The 18,691-nt window shown below is 29.1% G+C and overlaps 3 protein-coding genes across 3 annotated transcripts; 1 reads left to right on the forward strand and 2 right to left on the reverse strand.

Annotated features, from left to right (window-relative positions):
- Window positions 1–3,705: 3,705 nt before the first annotated feature.
- Window positions 3,706–6,741, forward strand: LOC124932025 (single-stranded DNA-binding protein, mitochondrial-like). The gene is made up of 6 exons (XM_047472625.1): window positions 3,706–4,092; window positions 4,279–4,463; window positions 4,961–5,169; window positions 5,733–5,833; window positions 5,918–5,977; window positions 6,393–6,741. The coding sequence occupies exons 1-6, from the start codon at window positions 3,771–3,773 to the stop codon at window positions 6,410–6,412; spliced, it is 897 nt and encodes a 298-aa protein (XP_047328581.1). The 5' UTR covers window positions 3,706–3,770; the 3' UTR covers window positions 6,413–6,741.
- A 1,757-nt stretch (window positions 6,742–8,498) lies between these two features.
- Window positions 8,499–9,870, reverse strand: LOC124932478 (chaperone protein DnaJ-like). Its single transcript, XM_047473113.1, has 5 exons — window positions 9,534–9,870; window positions 9,364–9,457; window positions 9,202–9,278; window positions 9,011–9,115; window positions 8,499–8,915 (listed from the first exon to the last, which is right to left on the reverse strand). The coding sequence occupies exons 1-5, from the start codon at window positions 9,639–9,641 to the stop codon at window positions 8,703–8,705; spliced, it is 597 nt and encodes a 198-aa protein (XP_047329069.1). The 5' UTR covers window positions 9,642–9,870; the 3' UTR covers window positions 8,499–8,702.
- A 3,122-nt stretch (window positions 9,871–12,992) lies between these two features.
- LOC124930676 (protein disulfide-isomerase like 2-1-like) lies at window positions 12,993–18,097 on the reverse strand. The gene is made up of 11 exons (XM_047471011.1): window positions 17,899–18,097; window positions 17,386–17,470; window positions 17,184–17,281; window positions 17,027–17,082; window positions 15,713–15,830; window positions 15,597–15,624; window positions 15,415–15,506; window positions 14,354–14,510; window positions 14,131–14,261; window positions 13,669–13,768; window positions 12,993–13,217 (listed from the first exon to the last, which is right to left on the reverse strand). The coding sequence occupies exons 1-11, from the start codon at window positions 18,051–18,053 to the stop codon at window positions 13,152–13,154; spliced, it is 1,086 nt and encodes a 361-aa protein (XP_047326967.1). The 5' UTR covers window positions 18,054–18,097; the 3' UTR covers window positions 12,993–13,151.
- Between the last annotated feature and the right edge of the window lie 594 nt (window positions 18,098–18,691).

Below are 18,691 nucleotides of genomic sequence, written 5' to 3' on the forward strand. Positions count from 1 at the left end.
CATTCTTCCCTTCACTGTATTCACCCATAGCTCTTAGGGTTCTATCTCTCCCGCCCTTAATTTTTATCATCTCTTCGTTCATAATTTTAGCTCTCTGGTTAATGTAATTTCAAGATATATACCTAATTCTAGTTTAAGATATATCATTGGTATCAGAGCAACGTTTTTGGAAATATGGTGAAAACACGTATCGATGGGGAGCTGAATGAAATCCGCAGCCGTAATCAAGCGCATAACAAACGACTGATGGCTCAAGAGGCCCAATTTGAAAGGATGGAAGCTATGATGACTTCAATGAGTGATGTGATCAACCGACTAAGTCCAACAACTACGAAATAATCAAGAACCACAAAATGAAGGTCAAAACCTCAGAGATGATAATTAGAGTGATCGCAGACGAGGCGAAGATGTCAGATATCGAGAAGTTTATAACGGGGAAATGTATAAACCTCCAACTAGACTATCGAAGATAGATTTTCCAATGTTTAACGATGAAGAAGTGAATGATTAGATTTATGGAGTCGAGATGTTTTTTTCAAATAGACTGAACATCAGAAGAGTCGAAAATGGATTATGAATGTGCTCATCTGACCGGTCGAGTGCGTTGCTGGTTCAACTCATATTTACAACACTGACTTCCAGGGCGAGTTGTGATATGGACGAACTAAAGCAATTAATTTTGAAAGAATTCGGCTAAAGCAAATTTGATGATTCACTGGACGAATGGAAGGATTTCAAGCAGACGACAACAATTAAGGAATTCAGTAAAAACTATCTCGATATTACATATAAATTGTCAACTCTCCCATTGACACATTCACAATCGACGCTTTCACTATTGACATATTCAACTCCAAACAAAGACGAAACATCTTTTGATGATGATTGTTGTAAAGTGGAATACGCACATCCTATTGACGACTTTTGTTATGGAAACGAAATAGAGACTCCATATACTTATGATATAAAACATGACAATTTCGGTCTCGATGAAGAAATCTACTATAATTTAAGTTCTTCAATTATTTATTTACAAGTCTCTCAACTGTACGACGACAGAGAGAATGCGAAGGCAACCTATGTTGGAAAAGATCTTCAAATATTAAATTTACTTCTCTCAATTTAACCCGATAATAATCATATTTTTCAACGTAGGTTACCTTTGCATTCTCCCTATCGTCGTACACTTGAAAGACTTGCAAATAAATAATCGAAGAACTTGAATTATCGTAGATTTCTTCATCGAGTCCGAGATTGTCGTGTTTTATATCATGAGTGTGTGGAGTTCCATTTCTTTTCTATAACAAAAGTTGTCAACAAGAGGTGCGTCTTTCACTTTAGAACAATCATTATCAAAAAAGGTTTCGTCTTTGTTTGGAGCTGAATATGTCAATATGGAAGGCGTCGATTGTGAATGTATCAATGGGAGAGATGACAATTTATATGTAATATCGAGATATTTTTTTACCGAATTCCTTAACTGTTGTCGTCTACTTCAAATCCTTCCATTCTTCCAGTGGATTGTCCAATTTGTTTGGGACGGTTTTTTTGAAAACTAACTGCTTTAGTTCGTTCCATATCATAGATCGTCTTGGAAGTCGGTGTTGTAAATATGAGTTGAACCAACAACGTGCTTAACCAGTTAGATGAGCACATACATAATCCATCTTCGGCTCTACTGATGTTCGGTATATTTGAAAAAACATCTCGACTTCGTAAATTCAATCATCAACTTCTTCGTCGTTAAACTTTGAAAAATCTATCTTCGACAGTCTAATTGGAGATTGATACATTTCTTCGTTGTAGATTATATTTTCTTCCTTATATATACTTTTCAGCTACAATAATCAATTTCTCGTTAATCTCACATTTTGGCTATTACCTTATTAATAATTATTTATTTCCATATAAATAATTATTTATTATTAATCAATTAACTGTTCTATATTTTGGCTAATTGTCTTATTAATAACGGTTACGTTTACCTTTCAGCTTATTTTAGGATTAAAAAACCTAACCTTAATAATCTCTCGTAACAAATTATTAATAAAAATATAGTAAATTTATAATATCACAAATACATTTAATGAAGAGAAACTCGTAACTTAAGACACAACAAAAAATCAAGTACAAAAGTAAATATCACAAATTCGATTGTCGTTACGAATCCTTTAAGTTGAAATGAGAAATATTTGTGATATTATTATATCTTAGTTTCTCTTGTCGGAATTGGACAGTCAATTCCGGTCAACTATTGATGAAAGTAAAAAAATAAAGTCTAATCGAATTAGGAAAATTGAATTGGAGAATGGATTAAAATCGTAATAATAATATTTTTTATACATGGCTAAAATTAATTAAAATAAGAATTTATAAATAAAATATTATTTACAAATAATAAAAAATAACATCTAAAAAATTAAAATAACTAAATAAAATTCCAATAAAGAAGATCCAATAAGTTTAAAATTTCTTGAGAGTCAAATTTGTTTGAGTTCCATAACGATGAGGAAGTAAAATAAGTCGAACAAACCAATCAAATGGTGTTGAAAGAATCCTACTAAATATTTTGAGCGACAACTAAAATTGTCCTTACATGTAAGGTTGATAAATAATGCCTAAAAAAGTTATGCAAATTACTAATTGTATATAGTCAAAATAATGAGAAATTTATACAAAGATAAAATATTTTTAAGAGTGTTTCCAAATGAAAGATCATTTTAAATAATTCTTTATTAAACAAAAGAGAAACAACTCTAGATCTATAGTTTAATCTCATTTGCTATTAAAAATTGGATAGACAACATACTTAAAAAAGAATCATCAAACAATTGACATTGACCGATATGAACAACAAACGACCACCAAAAATCGATAAATTCAATCAAACTAAACAAACATGTCAAACAGAACAAATATAAAATCAAATCAATTTTAAGTAGTGAAGAAAGAAACGAAACACCTTTTAATACTAAAAAAATGACTGAGAGAGATTAAAAGAAAATTATTTCTCTCCTCACGAGTGGATCTCGCTTTGTATATAGAAGAATGGATTGATAAACCACTCGAACAAAGCCCTTAGCTTCTGGTTTCAATTATTCGACCTAAAATTTAGGATTTGCTTTCGTGGAAGAAAGAGGGAGCTAACTTAGGGGCGAAACGATCAATCTTATGCTTTTTGAAGTCGAGTTCTTTTCTTAGGTAGTAAAAGTTAAAAAAACTATGATAACAAATTTATCGTCCTCGGGGCTTGTCAAGAAAATGATAAATTTAGATGAAACAAACTTTTTTGATGTTTTAGTTATATTTAAATATCGATCCCTCTTCTAATTTAACGATAATAAGAGATGAATATCCCCAGTCTCCCTTAGGTTTTGGGTTCGAGCCCATCAGACGACAAATTCTGCGTTTGGTTAAATTGTTAAGTGTGTTTGCGGGCTATTATTTACCCCACAGGAATTAGTTGCACTCAATAGGAGATGCCAAACAACGTTCTAATAAAAATAAAAATATTGATTTTAACTAGTTTGGCAAGAATAGGTGAATCTGAAAATATTGATTTTAACTAGTTTGGCAAGAATAGGTGAATCTGAAATGGGTCGGGTCGGGTCGATTCGAATAGTTACAGTCGGTTTAGTTATGCCTCCTTCCTCCTTTCTCCCTCCATTTCTTCTTCTTCTTCTTCTTTTTCTGTTCAAGCTCAGAGCAGTAAAGGGCGAATCGAAGCGCAACAACAGTTCATCTCTCTCTCTTTCTCTCCATTCAAAGATATGGTAGCGGCAGGAACTTTCCTATGCCGGAAAGCATATCGTCTTCCTCTTCGGTCCTGGTCATTGAACGGAGGCGCCACAGATTGTGTCGGCTTATGGCGGAATAGGTCACAACAAACGGAACATTTGCACCTTCTTCGCGAATGTAAGTTACCACAACGACTTTATTCTCTTGCCGCTGGAGATTCTCGCTTCTTCTCCACATTCACAACTCTCCATCGATCACCAACTGCCGACTCTTCATCGTTCAATAATCGAGGAAGGAACCTTATTCTCACAACTGATACTGTTTCCAATCACCGGAAAGAATCCGAACTGATTTGTGAGTCTCTCTCTTTGTTCTTATACAGTTGTAGAATTGACGAACTACGAATTTTATTTCTATGAATTTAATGTTAGAATAACACGAAACTCATCACTACTTAGAGAGCTAGCTAGGATAAGCACACTTCAATCGATTCACTAATTGTCACATTCTTGGTAAAAATTTGCAAATTATGTATAACAGATGGCATACGAACTACATCAAGGTCTTGCTATTCAACATCAACCTCCAATAGCGATGATGATAGTGATGAAAAGAACTCCGACACTGAAGTCTCTGATGGTGGAGATTTTATCGCCCAAAAACGCGATCCACAGCCGCATGGTGTTGATCCCAGGAGAGGTTGGGGTTTCCGTGGTGTTCACAAGGTATTTCTTCTTACAATCTATAAAATTTTAGTCCATTTCATTGAATTTGCTCCATTATCTGTAGACAGATCATTTAGATAGAGGTTGCCAATGGAGATGAAAATCAAGGGATTATATATCCTTTTCTTGTATCATACCTTGTTACTTAACAATTATCTTGTGCATAAACATAATTCGTGTTTGGATCTGAATCTGAATATGTGACAATGACCTTCAAACATTACATAGGAATTTGGACAGTTTGTAAATCTCTTTCAAATGAATATTTTGAGCTCTCACCAAGCCCAATTGGACACTGCCTCCATCTGGAAGAGAAATTATATAGCATAAAATGAGATACACTCGGATAAATGACCTAGGTGAGAAACCAACTAATATTTATATAGGCAACTACAGTGAACACCAATTTGGGCTAAAAGCATACCTATTCATTTTACAAGCTAGATACAACACTTTGAGCACTTTGTCATTTAAAAAAAGTTATTCTAAGTTTGCAGGCAATCATATGTGGAAGTGTTGGTCAAGCACCTATGCAGAAGATCCTTAGAAATGGGCGAACTGTAACAATCCTTACGGTTGGAACTGGGGGCTTGTATGACCAAAGACATTCCAATTCTACTGACCTTCCTAAGCCAGCTCAATGGCATCGGGTTGCTATCCACAGTGAGCATCTTGGAACTTATGCAGTTCAACAACTGACAAAAAAGTATGGTGAATAATCATTCTTGAGACAATTTACATATTAATTGTGCCTATTTAGGGTTATTTGATTAAGTGGTTATTTTCAAATAACTTTATTTGATGTGGGTTGTTAAAAATTAAGTTTTTTGATCAAAAGTAGAGGGATTGATGAATAATTCCGAATAACCCACATCAATCAAGGCCTTGGTATTGTGTCACATCTCATTAAAACTGAATGTCATTTTTCTTTTCACCGATTTGGTATAAGATTTTTGGCCTAAATCTTAACTCGAAGTTAACCCTGTTGAGAGAGATTCTTGACTGATTAGAGGCTCAAGGGCCTTGGATCATGATCTAGATTCTAGTGTGATCTTTGTTGCTTCACTTTATATACAAATTATTTTCTAGACAATGATCCAAATTATAGTGTGTTTTCTTTTTTGTTTTATTTAGCATGATTGTGATTTGGAAAACATAGATTTTTTTGGGATCATGAACAACCTAACTAACAAAAAAAATGTATAACTTAACAGTGATTATCATTTTTGTTTGTTTGTTTCCTTATTGATTGAATCTGAACATTTACAGTTCATCTGTCTATGTTGAGGGTGACATTGAAACCAGAGTGTACAATGACAGCATCAGCGGTGAAGTTAAAAATGTGCCCGAGATTTGTGTGCGACACGATGGTATGACTTATTTGTTGTATTATTGCATTTGAAAATCTAAACCTCTAGAGCCGTAAACCTTTTTCTTATGGTTTTTTTTTGCAGGAAGAATTCGACTTGTAAAATCTGGGGAAAGCATCAACAAGATCTCCATTGATGAGTTGCGTAAGTCTTCTTTCTAATCCATTCATGATGTTGAGTAATCACAAACTTTAATATTAAACAATAGAAATAAAAGAGTAAATGAATGAACACAAGATTTATCGATGGATCGGGGCTAATAATAGTGCCGATAACCTCGTAAGTTGGCGTTCAAAAGATTTCAAGGGCATAATGTGCAAAGACAAAAATACCCTTCCCTTAAGAGATAAATGACTAATACACCCAATGTGGATCTGAATTTAGATTCAGATTCAGAAACAAAACAATAAATGTTCCCAATTGGGTCAACAATATCCATTTTAGCAAATATCAAGGAAAGCGATCCCGAAAGGGAGATAAATGTTGAATGAGTTAGAAAACTATATATGAGAATACGAAAAGTGAATATTCTCGCCCTGCATGTTTTGAATTTAAACAGGAGAAGGATTGTTCCAGTGAAGAATTAAAATTCAGATCTAAAAAATCCATATGAGGCTGGTTGATTGTATTTGAAGAAGAACAAACCGTAATATCAATCCTATAAACAACGAGGTTAGACCAATTGCTTCTTTATATAGTAAGAGTGTTTTAGTTCGTAAACTTTCTAGATCTGAATTTGTTTTAAACTATTTTTATTCTCTTTTTCCCCCAACCCTTTAAAAGCACACACTTATGAGCCCGAATTGAACCACATTCTCATGGCTTGTTATTATTTATATCTTGTGCTGAAATTTGCTAGTTTAACTAACCTGAATTTTTACAATTTTATTTTGAAGTTGATCTATGTGTCTATGATATAACCGTATAATATATAAGATTAAATTTGATTTTACCAATTTTTGAATTTTAACATTTTTAGTCATGTGTATGAATATAATATTAGGTTATCGGTGGTGTCGGTTGTTATTTGTTTAACCAAAAATGCATAACAAAAGTGGTCTAACTTGAAGCCCTGAATAATGATAATAGGAGACAGGTTTGATTTTTTATATTTTGCTTATTTATAATATATTTTTAGGCCGTGTTTTGTTTGATATACATATTCAAGATAATTATTAGGGGTTTAATATTTAAATAGAGGGCGGTGATTAAAAAATATATATTTATCTTGGGTCTAGTTGGGTCAACTCCTCCATATAATATAGTCTTACCAATAATACTAATATAATTTCTTTCTAAAGAAAATCAGCACTACATAATAATAATAATCTCTTATTTTTTTATATTTTTATTTTTTCACTATCCAATGAATCTCTACCCATTTAAATTAATCATGTAATACAAATAGCAAAATATAAATTATTTTGACTTTTTTTAATTTAATTATTACACATTTATATTATAAAAAAATTATTATGATTTTTTTTAATATTCTTTAAAGTATTTAATGTCTAATTTTATTTTATATATTAACAAATAAAATAGTTTTTTTTTAGTTTTAAAAGTTAATATAATTAGTTAAATCTGTTTTTTAATTTAAATATTAATTTATTGTTTTATTTTTCAGTTTTTAAATTTAATTTTTTAATTTCAATTTTGTAATTTTAAAACTTTATATTAAACTATTTCTTTTTAAATAATAATTTAATTAGCTTTTTATTTAATTATTATTAATTATATATTTTTTAAAATGAGAAATATATTTTATAATAAATGTGTATAATTATATTTGTAACTAATTATTTAATAAATATTTAAATAAAATTAATATATTTAATATTTGTTTAATTATGATTTAAAATTATTAAATATTTTTATAAATATATATAAATAAAAATAATTAATATATTTAATACTATTTTTTCATATGTTTTTTTAAATAGTTATTATTTTAATTTATAATTTTATATAAAATATTTTAATATTATGTTATTATTATTAAATAAAAATAATGTTATTGTTTAAATTTTTTTATATTATTTAAAAAATATTAAAATGATGAAAAATAAAATATTAAAATTAAAAATAATTTAATTTATTATATTAATATTTTTAATTAATATTTGTTTGTTAGTTAAAATAGAAATTTGAGGTAGGTAAATAATTAATTAGGAGACTTATCCATTTTCTAATTGTATATATATTTATAAAGCTAGGATGTTGAAAAAGTAAAAAGAAATGGTGAAATGAGTTTGAATTACAGAAAACGTCCAAAACTACATACATACCCGTGACCGTCCTTGTTTTATTCAGTTGCGTACTCGTTTTTATAGTCTTGGACTGTTTGTATAATTTTATTTTATAAAGAATAAAATAAATATTTTTTATTTTTAAATACATAATAAAGTTAAATTTGATGTGATTAATTAATAATATTTTGTTAATAATTATACAAAGTATTAATTCTCAGTAATTGAGGAAGTTAAAACATGTTAAAACTAGAAAAATTTCTCTAGTTTCTTAAACTGTTTTTATGTTCATTTAATATAATAATAAATAATTATTAATTTAAACTTAATCCTTGTAATCTCAATGGTATTATATATCTATCTACAAATAGTAGTCTTTGCTGATATATATATTGAAATGCAAGTATAAGTTCACCTATTAGCAACTAAAGGTGATTGAAGAAAAGATAAGTTGAATTAAATAAGAAAAAGGTAATGTTGATTATATTATATTTAAGAGAATAAAGAAAATAATAATGAAGAAAGAAAGAAAGAGTGAGAGTATAGAAAGAAGCACATAAAATAAAACAAGGTAAGGTAGAAGAGTTTATTGATTGGACCTAGACCTAGACCTAGCTAAGCTAGCATCTAGCTGCTCTAGAGTTTGAGGTTGTTGAAGTTGAATTGGTTGTTCGTTTTGGGGTGGCTCTATCATAGGGTGTGGTTCTTGACCTAGAAGAGCTGGTCTTTGATTGATGATGATGATCCTGAGCAGTTAGATAGCTAGCTAGATCTGCACCAAATGTCTCCATGAAACTTCTCTGCAAATCTTCCAAACTCTCCTCCTTTCTCACCTGCATGCATCCATTCATTCATCATCCAACCTTTCAAGTTTCAATTCTCAAAACAAACAAAATTGAATCATCAATCAGATATTAATAATAATTACCTCTCCTCCTCCTCCTCCTCTACCAGCAGCACAAGCAGCAGCAGCAGCTACTCTGTTGTTGTTATCCATCATCTTAAACAAATCATGCATGAATTCTCCCATTCCCTGTCCCCACATCCATCATTATTATCATATATATACTTTCGGTGCACAATATTAATTAATTATATTTATCTATCTATCTATCTAACCTCATCATCTTCATCATCATCAAATAGATTCAGAGTCCCTGAATCATACATTGATCTCTTCTTTTCATCAGACAACACTATATATCACAAACCCAGAAAAAAATAACACCATCAGATTTCAACACCAATCTACCAACATCAATATGCTTTTTATTTCTTTACCTGAATAAGCCTCTTGAATCCTCTGAAACCGCTGATGATGATTGGCGTTCCCAGTCAATGAAGGATTCTTCGACAATCGGTCCGGATGCCATTTCTTCTCCAAACAAACAAACAAATATAAATATATATCTAACAACTCAACAACAATATAAGCAAGTATATACTCATACCAGAGCAAGCTTGCGGTAAGCAGCACGAATGTCCGAGTGAGAAGCGTCCTTTCTAATCCCGAGAACTGCGTAATGACAAGATCCATCGGATCCTCCGTTCCTATCCATGGCGGCGGTGGTGGTGGGTAGTGGCCGTGTCGTCCGTCGATCAAACCGCGAATTGAAGCAGTTGCACGGTCAAACACGGCAGAATGATTGAAACGATCAAATCATTAGATATTGATAGATTCAGAAGAAGATACAGCTACAACAGCGGAAGAACAAAGATGAAGAAGAAGAGAAAGAGGGTTTGGTTTAGGATAGAGATGAAACTGAAAGACTTTGCCCCTTTAAAGAAGAAGGTTCGAGAGAATTGAGAAATAAACGAAGCAAGATATTTTATAAAATCGAAAGGGGGTGAAAGGCTGACCACCTAAAGAAGGTTCGAGAAATAACATTTAAGAAGAAACAAAACATATAATATAGAATAACCTTAACCTTTCTCTAAATTACGGTATCACCACTATGAGCCACGTGGGGAATCTAGTTAAGCCTTGTTTGATATGATATGTCTTATGACTGGAATACAAAATATAAAAATAACTAAATTACTAAATATCAATCACCTACAAATATATTATTTGTGTCACAGGCTAAATTTTCACTTCAAATTCAAAATGAAAATTATAGATCGGTTTAGCTTCAAACATTATATATATATTATTTGTAAATTAAATCATATTTACCAAACAAACATACTAAAAAAATATAATTATTTATTTTATTTACTTGTAGTTTTTCCTTTTTTTTTAATATTAAAATTTGTTAATATCTATGTTTGAACTCAAAATCTTATCTAATTATTTAAAATTTATTTTTTTAATAATATAACTGTATTTGTTTCTTTATAATTTAATTTTTCAAAAAATTATAATTTATTTAAATTTATAAAATATATAATTTATAATATGTTTTTACTTATTATTAAATTTATATATATATATATTTAAAAAATTTAGAATATTTGACCATTAATATTTGATGTTATTTAAAATAATGTTTTTTTTATAAAATAATATAATTGTATAAAGTCTTATTTTTAAATTATATTATTATATAATAATATTTAAAAAAAATTAAATTTTAAATATATTTTTTAAAAGTAATATATATTTTACTAAAAAGCTTAAAAATAATATATTTTATAAATTTAAATTATTAAAAAATTATTTTAAAAAATTATTAAAAAAATAGTTATAATAAAAAGATTATATTTTAAATCATTATTCATTTTATTATTGACAGAACGAATAAAAAAAACATGATATTATTATTTTAATATAACTGTGAGAGTAGGGACGACAATGATATATAATGATATATAGTATCATTTCTGTTGGAGAAGATACGGTGCCTCACAATTTCCATGTTCTGTTTTTGGAGAATACATGGTGCCTATGTAGGCACGTTATATATTTTCTAAAATATTTAAATAAAATGTCTAAAATATTTAAATAAAATGATACTTTTATATATTATATATAAGATAATAAATTAAAATTTTATATTATTGTAAAAAAATAACTTTAAAACTTCAATAAATTATAAAAAACAAACAAATATATTATTATATTTAATTATATTTATTCATGAATAAGATAAATACAAATATCATTGTTATCTATCTTTGATTTGACTATTTGGGTACTAAGGTTTGATTACGGTACTAATGAATCCTCTCTAAATGCTAAATAGGGAGGAAGGTGGGTCCATTTTCTCTATTATAAGTTCGCATGGTAAATTTCTGGGTTTTGAGGGACCGGACCCGATCCAAACCGAATTTAATTTTGTCCAAAAAAAATGAATATTTAAATTATTTAAAATATCGGTTCGGAACCGATGGATACTCCACCCGAAATTACAAGTTAAATATTTTTAGTTTTTACCTATGTTTAAACATAATTTTGATGAAATTTAATAAACAAATTTTAATATTTTAAAATATTAAATGATACATTAAAAAAAATAATTCATATTTTTTAAGCTTTAAAAAATATTTAATAAAAACAATTATAATTATAATATTAAATATACAGTCTACAAATAAATAATATTTTCCATTTCTTCTTCATTTTTTTCATCCTATGTTAAATATAGTTGAAAGAATGGAATTATGGAAATGGACGTGGGAGAAAGTAGAAAAAATATTTTTAATTATTAAAATTTATTTTGGGTACCCAGAATCGGACCCGAAATGAACCGATCAATTCTCACCCGTAATTATCCGGAACCGAAAAGCAAGCAAATTACCCGACCCACCTGGACTAAAATGTCATGCCTAATTAATTATAAGTCTGATTTGGATTAGGTTTTTTTTAAAATATAAAGAGAAAAAATAATAATTTAAAATATAAGGTATTTTTTTTTTGTAATTTGATTAATGAAATTAGTGATTTAATTCATTAAAAAATTAATTTTATTTGAGTTATTTTAAAACTAGAAAATGAAGAAATTATAATTATTTTATAATATATTTTTATAATAATATTATTCAACTTTTTATAAATTTTTATTTTTATAATGGGTTACTTTATCTTATATTATTTATGTTCGATAAATTTTTATTTGTAATTTATTAAAAAAAAATCATTTTTATTGAAAATATTTTATTTTGCATGAAAAATTATAATTAATATAATTAGGTGTTTGTATTTTATTAAATTATAACGTATTTAAATATTTTATATTTTAAAAAGATTGACGAAGGAAGGAAATTTGGAAGAGAGCATCGTGTCATGTCAGACACTAGCTTTAGAAATATAAAAAATATAAAGAGTAAAGAGAGAAAATAAAAAAAATTTGTTCCCTTTTTAATAAGTCTGCGTCAATCAAATTCTCTTTCAAATTTTCACACAATCATTTTTCTTTTAAAAAAAATAATATTTTATATTTTTAATTAAATAAATATAATAAAAAAATATTAAAATATAATAATATGAATAATATTTCTTTACTAAATCTAAAATATTAATTATGCTTATTCAAATCTATTTTTTTTATAACTTGCTAATTGTATTTATTTTAACTAGATAGAAGAATAAGAAAATAGAAATGATAATGATAACACCCAAAAAGATGTGGGCCCACTAGAAACATTTTTTTAAGTTTAAAATTTAATTTAGAAACAAATAATAATAATAATAATATATTTTTTAATTACTTTATTTAAATAAATTATAATTTCATTTATACATTTAAACTTTTTTTTATTTTTTTGAAGTTCTCAATTTTAACTTAATGATTGAGCAATTTTTTTAACTTTGAAATAGTTATTTATAAAAATCCAATATGAGAATTAATTCTTGTAACAAACACTCAAGATTGTCTAAAGACAAGTTGGCTTGCAGGCTTGCAGCCTTTGTTTCTAAGGAGAAAAAAAATCACATAAAAACTGTCTTATAGACTAATTCACATCTTCCATTTAACTCCCATTTATTTCTAGTTGTAAAACAGAATGTCCAATCCCACCCTAACTTATGTGATCTAGCATTTCTCACTTTGAACACACACAAAAAAAAAGTTGATTCAATACCGTCGTGTGCTAGCCAGGTTAAATCGGCCTCATCTTCTATCGAAAATTCAAGCGAAAGCCGATAAGATATTCTTCTTCAGCGTGAATTCGTCAGCCTTTGCTGGGCTGATGGACTGCATCATACAAAATAAAAAAGTGATCTTTAGGATAACTTATTCTAGAAAAAGTATTATAAACAAAATAGTAGTTGAGCACTTTGAGTCTTTGATAGCTAAGGTTAGGTTCCCGAGCTATATAAATAACATAAACTTTAGTTTAAAATTTTATTAATGGTTTCTCATATGAACCTGGAACCAGAAACAAAATTATAAGTCTTTTCAAATAGGTTCAACTGGTCAGTCTCATCTGAAAATATTATTAAAATTTAGATCTAGATAAGAAACAATCGATATTTCTTTGGAAACACTTTTCTTTTTTTTATCATTTTTTCATCTGGATGAGATCACGTTTAAAAACAGATTCATATTAAACACAAATTAAAGGGCTATCGATATTGGTTTTAAAATACCTATAACTAAGACCACTACAATATTAAATAACGAGGAAAGAATGAAGAATTTTTACCTTATCGAGAATGCGTTCAAGTCTTTGGATCTCATTCTTGGCATAATCTGTGCCTTTATTCATATAGTTCTTTACAGCTTTCAAGTAAATTTTTCCATACCTGAAAACGAATGACAATAAACTTTAAGCCAAAATACCAAATTACCTTGACCTTTTTTCTTCTTTTTTGTAATAAAGAATGTTCGATGACTTAACCCAAATAATATACTTTTTCTCATCAAGACATTCCCAAAAATAATCCTACATCAAACAAGTTCTTAATTGAATCAAAATACTAAATTACCCTTATTTTCAACCATACATCAAACAAGCTATTAGTAGTGTCCAATGTCATTTTGTCTTTTGATACCATAAAATAGGAATATTTTTAATTTTTGAACAACTCATTGATATGGATAATCGAAGAATTGGTAGAAAATATGAACGATTTAACTTACAAAATTATATACTCAAGACAATTACCTTGCAGAAGAACCGTCTAGCTTTTCAACTTCGTCCTCTATCTTACCGTAAACTTCCTTCTTCTCATTCTCATTCTCCCCTGCATTAATGAGTTCCTTAACCAGAGCATCCAATTTCTCAACTCTACCAGCCTAAATGAACCACAGAATCATGCATCAGCAAAAACTTCCACAGGAAAAAGAAAAGAAAAAGAGAAGGAAATGTAAGTAAATCGACCACTAACTTTATCGGTTAGTTGTCCTTTTGCATCACGGCTGGTTCCACACTTCTCATTGATGAAAGTCACGAAATCATCTAAATCACGTCCACCATTATAATCTTCCCCGGCTTTGTTACCCTTTGGAAAGAACTTCAACGTAGGATATCCACTAACACCATACCTAGATATATAATAATCATGATTAAAGACACTAAACCAAAACAAATAAATATCAAAGCAATGTTAACAAGTATTAGGTTTAGGTCCAATAGAGGGTTGATATGGAATGAGATTGTAACTGTAGAATTGTAGAAGGGTGGTATGATAAATTGATAATCAGTAATTGTACAAGGATAGTATGGTAATTAGTAGATTAAGTGTGTGGATTAGTAGCTTATTAATAGTAAAGTATGTAATATTTTGAGCAGATAAATAGAATATACAAGTTAGTTGGAATTACTATTGGTGTTCTTGATTAACCATGTTTATAAACAGATGATAATAAACTTGTATCCAGGATATGCATTAAAGGATATGTATGCTCATTTGGATAAACTTGTGTATCATGCATACTTGGAAACACTTTCTAGATCTGCATCCATATCTAGATGAGAAACTGTCAATAAATTTGTTTGTAAACATTTTTATCTGAGTCTCAGGTACCTCATCTAAATGTGGATCCAGATGAGATCACAATTGGAAATAGAACTCTATCAAGACACAAATTCAGATAATTATTAACATTTTTTTAAATATAGGCCCAGAGCACTTCCATTTGGAAACGCTTTCTGGAGTTGGATCTGGAGCTGAGTCTGAGTTCAGACGAGAAAACATCGCTAAATTTCTTTGAGAACACTTTTTTTTTGTCAAGTACCTCATCCAGATTTTGATTTAGATGAGATAATATTATGAAACCCAGACTCGGATCCATCTCCAGAAAGTGTTTCCAAATGGGTTAGTCTACCTCCTTTCATCCACAATTCTCTAATAATTCTTCACAATTTCACCATAAGAACTCGGATATCTCAAATGCAGATTAATATAGCCAAGCACATAGAAAATAACTTGGATTTGCAGTTACTTACTTCCCTGCAAGATCCTTGTGAGTATCGGCATCTAGATTAGCAATCACCACGTCTTCTTCCAAATTAAATACAGTGCCAACCTTTTCATAGATCTAAATGGGAAAAAAAGAAGGATCAATTGTTATTACACTTGGCATAACAATAAAACAATTTTAAAGGCTACAAACTAGTTTTCTACTCACAGGTGCAAGGCTCTTGCAATGACCGCACCTGTTAAACACGAGAGTAGAGCGTTAAAGAGTGAAAAGAGAACATAATGGAATTTCAAATTTTAGTTCATTGATGAATATAAAATTACCAGGGTGCGTAGAACTCAACCAACACATTCTTCTTCTCATTAAGGACAATATCGTCAAAATTGTCAGATGTGAGTATCACAACACTGGAGGGAATAACAGCTAACTTCACATTAGTGCCTGATGGAAAGGGAAAAAAATTAATTTCATTAATCAATTAAACCAGACAAAACATCATGTTTAAAGGAGCTCAAATGAAGATTACATTTAAATTTTCAAAATATATTATAGCATCTTGAACCCATATGATAAGAAATAGATTAGTATTTCGGGTTTTCAAAAATAGAATCAGAATTTGTAGCTGTTCCATTCAATATTGAACTCATAAATGCTAATTACATGATCTCTAACTATTTATAAACTTCAAATACCTAACATTTACTATTATACCCTTGAACTTTTAAAGCTTACTAATAACCATATGTATCCTACTATAAACATGGTAACACGATACATCAGAACTAGAATAAGAAGAGCATGAAATTGATCTTTTGATGAGAACGTCACGGAGAAAACTAAAGCGATCATATCAAGAACCTTGATTTGAATAGTTAGCTGGTGATGATTTTGGAGGATAGATAGTGTGACTTGTTCTGGTTTTTGTTAGTGGATATCCTCAATGAACAATGTTTATGATACAATGTTATGATATTTTCAGTATTTTAGTGGGCTGAAAATTGAATTGGACTGGTTATGTGGTTATAGGCCTAGTCCAAGAAAGTCAAGAAGATAGTTAGACAATATTAGTGTAAATAGTAAAAGATTAAATATTTTGAAAAGGGTGAATAAAGTTGGAAGGGTTTTTCTTCATCCTCATCTACTTCTGGATATTATGAATTCCTTAAATTGTAGGTTAAGGAAATTCTTCATTTCAGTAGTATCAGAACCTAGTCCAAGAAAGTTAAGAACATATAGTTAGATAATAGAAGTATAAATAATAGAAGATTAGTATTACGAAAGGGTTTATAAAGTTGGAAGTGTGAATCAACATTCTCGTCAACTTCTGGCTAACAAATTCATTCATTTCTAGGTTAAGATTGAAATTCTTCGTAGCAGTTTTCTTGTCAAATGAGCTCTTGACATCTATCTATTCTTGGTCAAGTTGATGATTTCATTTTTCTTTGGATTTGTAATAATTTCTTGATTTCTACTCTTTAACTTATCAAATTTTATTGTATTTCTTAGCGAGATATTATATAACTCGCTTATTAATAGAAGTTTTTAATATTAAAAGAAAAACTTCCGAACTACAAAATAAGGCAGCCCAAAAACCACTAAAGGATCGCTATATACAAGTTTTGAAATAACAAGATTACCTCCCTCCTTGTTAATATAAGAAACAAGGGCTTCAGCATTTCGTGCACCCTCATACCTAGCAAATAGTACACATGGTTCAATAAAGTTCAAAAGAAGATATGCATCTCCTTATCAGATAGATAAATTATCAACCAGCTTCTAAATGAACATACTTACTTTTTTGGTTCCAAAGAACCCTTGGGAAACCATTGAATTGTTGGGTATCCAGAAACACCATATTTGCTACAAACTGTCTTGTGTTCATCGCAATCAACCTACAGTAGCAAGTTTATTTTCAAATGTAAACTATCTTCTGATAAAACTATCAATAGTGCAATATGAATAATGATTCTCCAATTTTCAAGATATACAAACTAACCTTTCCAATCAACACAGACTTTGCTTTCTTGAAACTTGCACCAAGCTTCTCATATTCAGGAGCTAGTTTTTTACAGTGGCCACACCTGTAGCAAGATTTTAATGCAATTGTAGATCAAAGAAATCAGTAATGCTAAATGTAGATCTGGAAGTAAATCTATCGTACTCTCATCAAATCTATCAAATTATACAAAAACAACTCAAACATCATCGTCCAGAAATACAGATCTAGCAGTAAACAACAAGGATAACCGTCGACAAACTTCTACCTATTACCATACAAATCACACATCTGACAAACAGTTTCTAAGCATATAACCTATCATTTAAGGATCCAGATCGATTAAATTATAAGAACAATCCAAACATCAATATCGATAAAATAGAGATCTAGTGGCGAGTGGCGACACTAATCACTAGATCCAGTTTCTATTCATACAGATAATTGAACCAGTAAACAAACTGTCACTTCAATCAGATATATATAAATATAAATTGTACAAGAATAACGTACCAAGGAGCGTAAAACTCTACAAGAGCACCACGATCTTGACCAACCTCCTTGTCGAAATTATCCTCCGTGAGTACGATAACATCATCGGCGGAGGCCAATGAAGCCAAGATCATAGCTAAAACTGCAATCATTATATACATCGATGGATTCGCCATGTTTATCTCTTTCCAAATTCAGTTCCCCTGTAGCTCCGATTCTATCAAGTTCAGAGCTCAAAGAGAAATCTCCAATTTATAGTGGGACTTTTTTTTTTTTTTTTAGAAAAACTTATTTAATTTAAAATTTAGAATTTACATGTATTTCCAAGAATTTTCTTTAAATTTGTCTTTAGTATTATTTAATTATTATCACATTGATAAAACAAATCTAATATTCAAAATAAGTCAAAAGACTTAATTAAAAAATATTGTTTTATATTAGATTAAATAAAATAAAATTCTATTTTTTAGTAGGTGATCAACTTTTCCAAATTTGTCAACAAATTGACTCATAAAATCATTTTATTTTTTAAAATAAATTCATTGTTAAATAAGGATTTTTATAGTAAATTTAGAGATGATAAAATTGTATTTGTATTAAGACTGATTATTAAAGATAATTAATTTTTAATTTATTATTTATCCATTTGTTGATGTCTAGTAAAATCTAAAAAAAAATATATAAAAAAAGTTTTAAAAAAAATCAAACAAAACTTATTTGATTATGGTTTAAAAATAAAAACTTAGTTGGGATGTTTTTTTTTTTTTTAAATGTTTTCTTTTAAGTTACTTTATTAACATATTTTTATGATTTA

Source organism: Impatiens glandulifera, chromosome 3, assembly GCF_907164915.1.
Source record: "Impatiens glandulifera chromosome 3, dImpGla2.1, whole genome shotgun sequence".
Classification (NCBI taxonomy): domain Eukaryota; kingdom Viridiplantae; phylum Streptophyta; class Magnoliopsida; order Ericales; family Balsaminaceae; genus Impatiens; species Impatiens glandulifera.

Bases quoted from the DNA above. Each gene is read 5' to 3' on its own strand.
- LOC124932025 (XM_047472625.1), top strand. From the start codon at position 3,771: ATGGTAGCGGCAGGAACTTTCCTATGCCGGAAAGCATATCGTCTTCCT. The intron at 4,464-4,960 runs GTATTTCTTCTT...CTAAGTTTGCAG, and splicing joins GTTTCCGTGGTGTTCACAAG to GCAATCATATGTGGAAGTGT. The intron at 5,978-6,392 runs GTAAGTCTTCTT...GAATTTAAACAG, and splicing joins GATCTCCATTGATGAGTTGC to GAGAAGGATTGTTCCAGTGA.
- LOC124932478 (XM_047473113.1), bottom strand. From the start codon at position 9,641: ATGGATAGGAACGGAGGATCCGATGGATCTTGTCATTACGCAGTTCTC. The intron at 9,279-9,363 runs GTAAAGAAATAA...TGTGATATATAG, and splicing joins GATTCAAGAGGCTTATTCAG to TGTTGTCTGATGAAAAGAAG. The intron at 9,116-9,201 runs GTTAGATAGATA...ATGTGGGGACAG, and splicing joins ATGATGATGAAGATGATGAG to GGAATGGGAGAATTCATGCA.
- LOC124930676 (XM_047471011.1), bottom strand. From the start codon at position 18,053: ATGGCGAATCCATCGATGTATATAATGATTGCAGTTTTAGCTATGATC. The intron at 15,507-15,596 runs GTGAGTAGAAAA...TTTCCCATTTAG, and splicing joins ATTGCAAGAGCCTTGCACCT to ATCTATGAAAAGGTTGGCAC. The intron at 13,218-13,668 runs GTAAAAATTCTT...TGTATGATGCAG, and splicing joins TTGAACGCATTCTCGATAAG to TCCATCAGCCCAGCAAAGGC.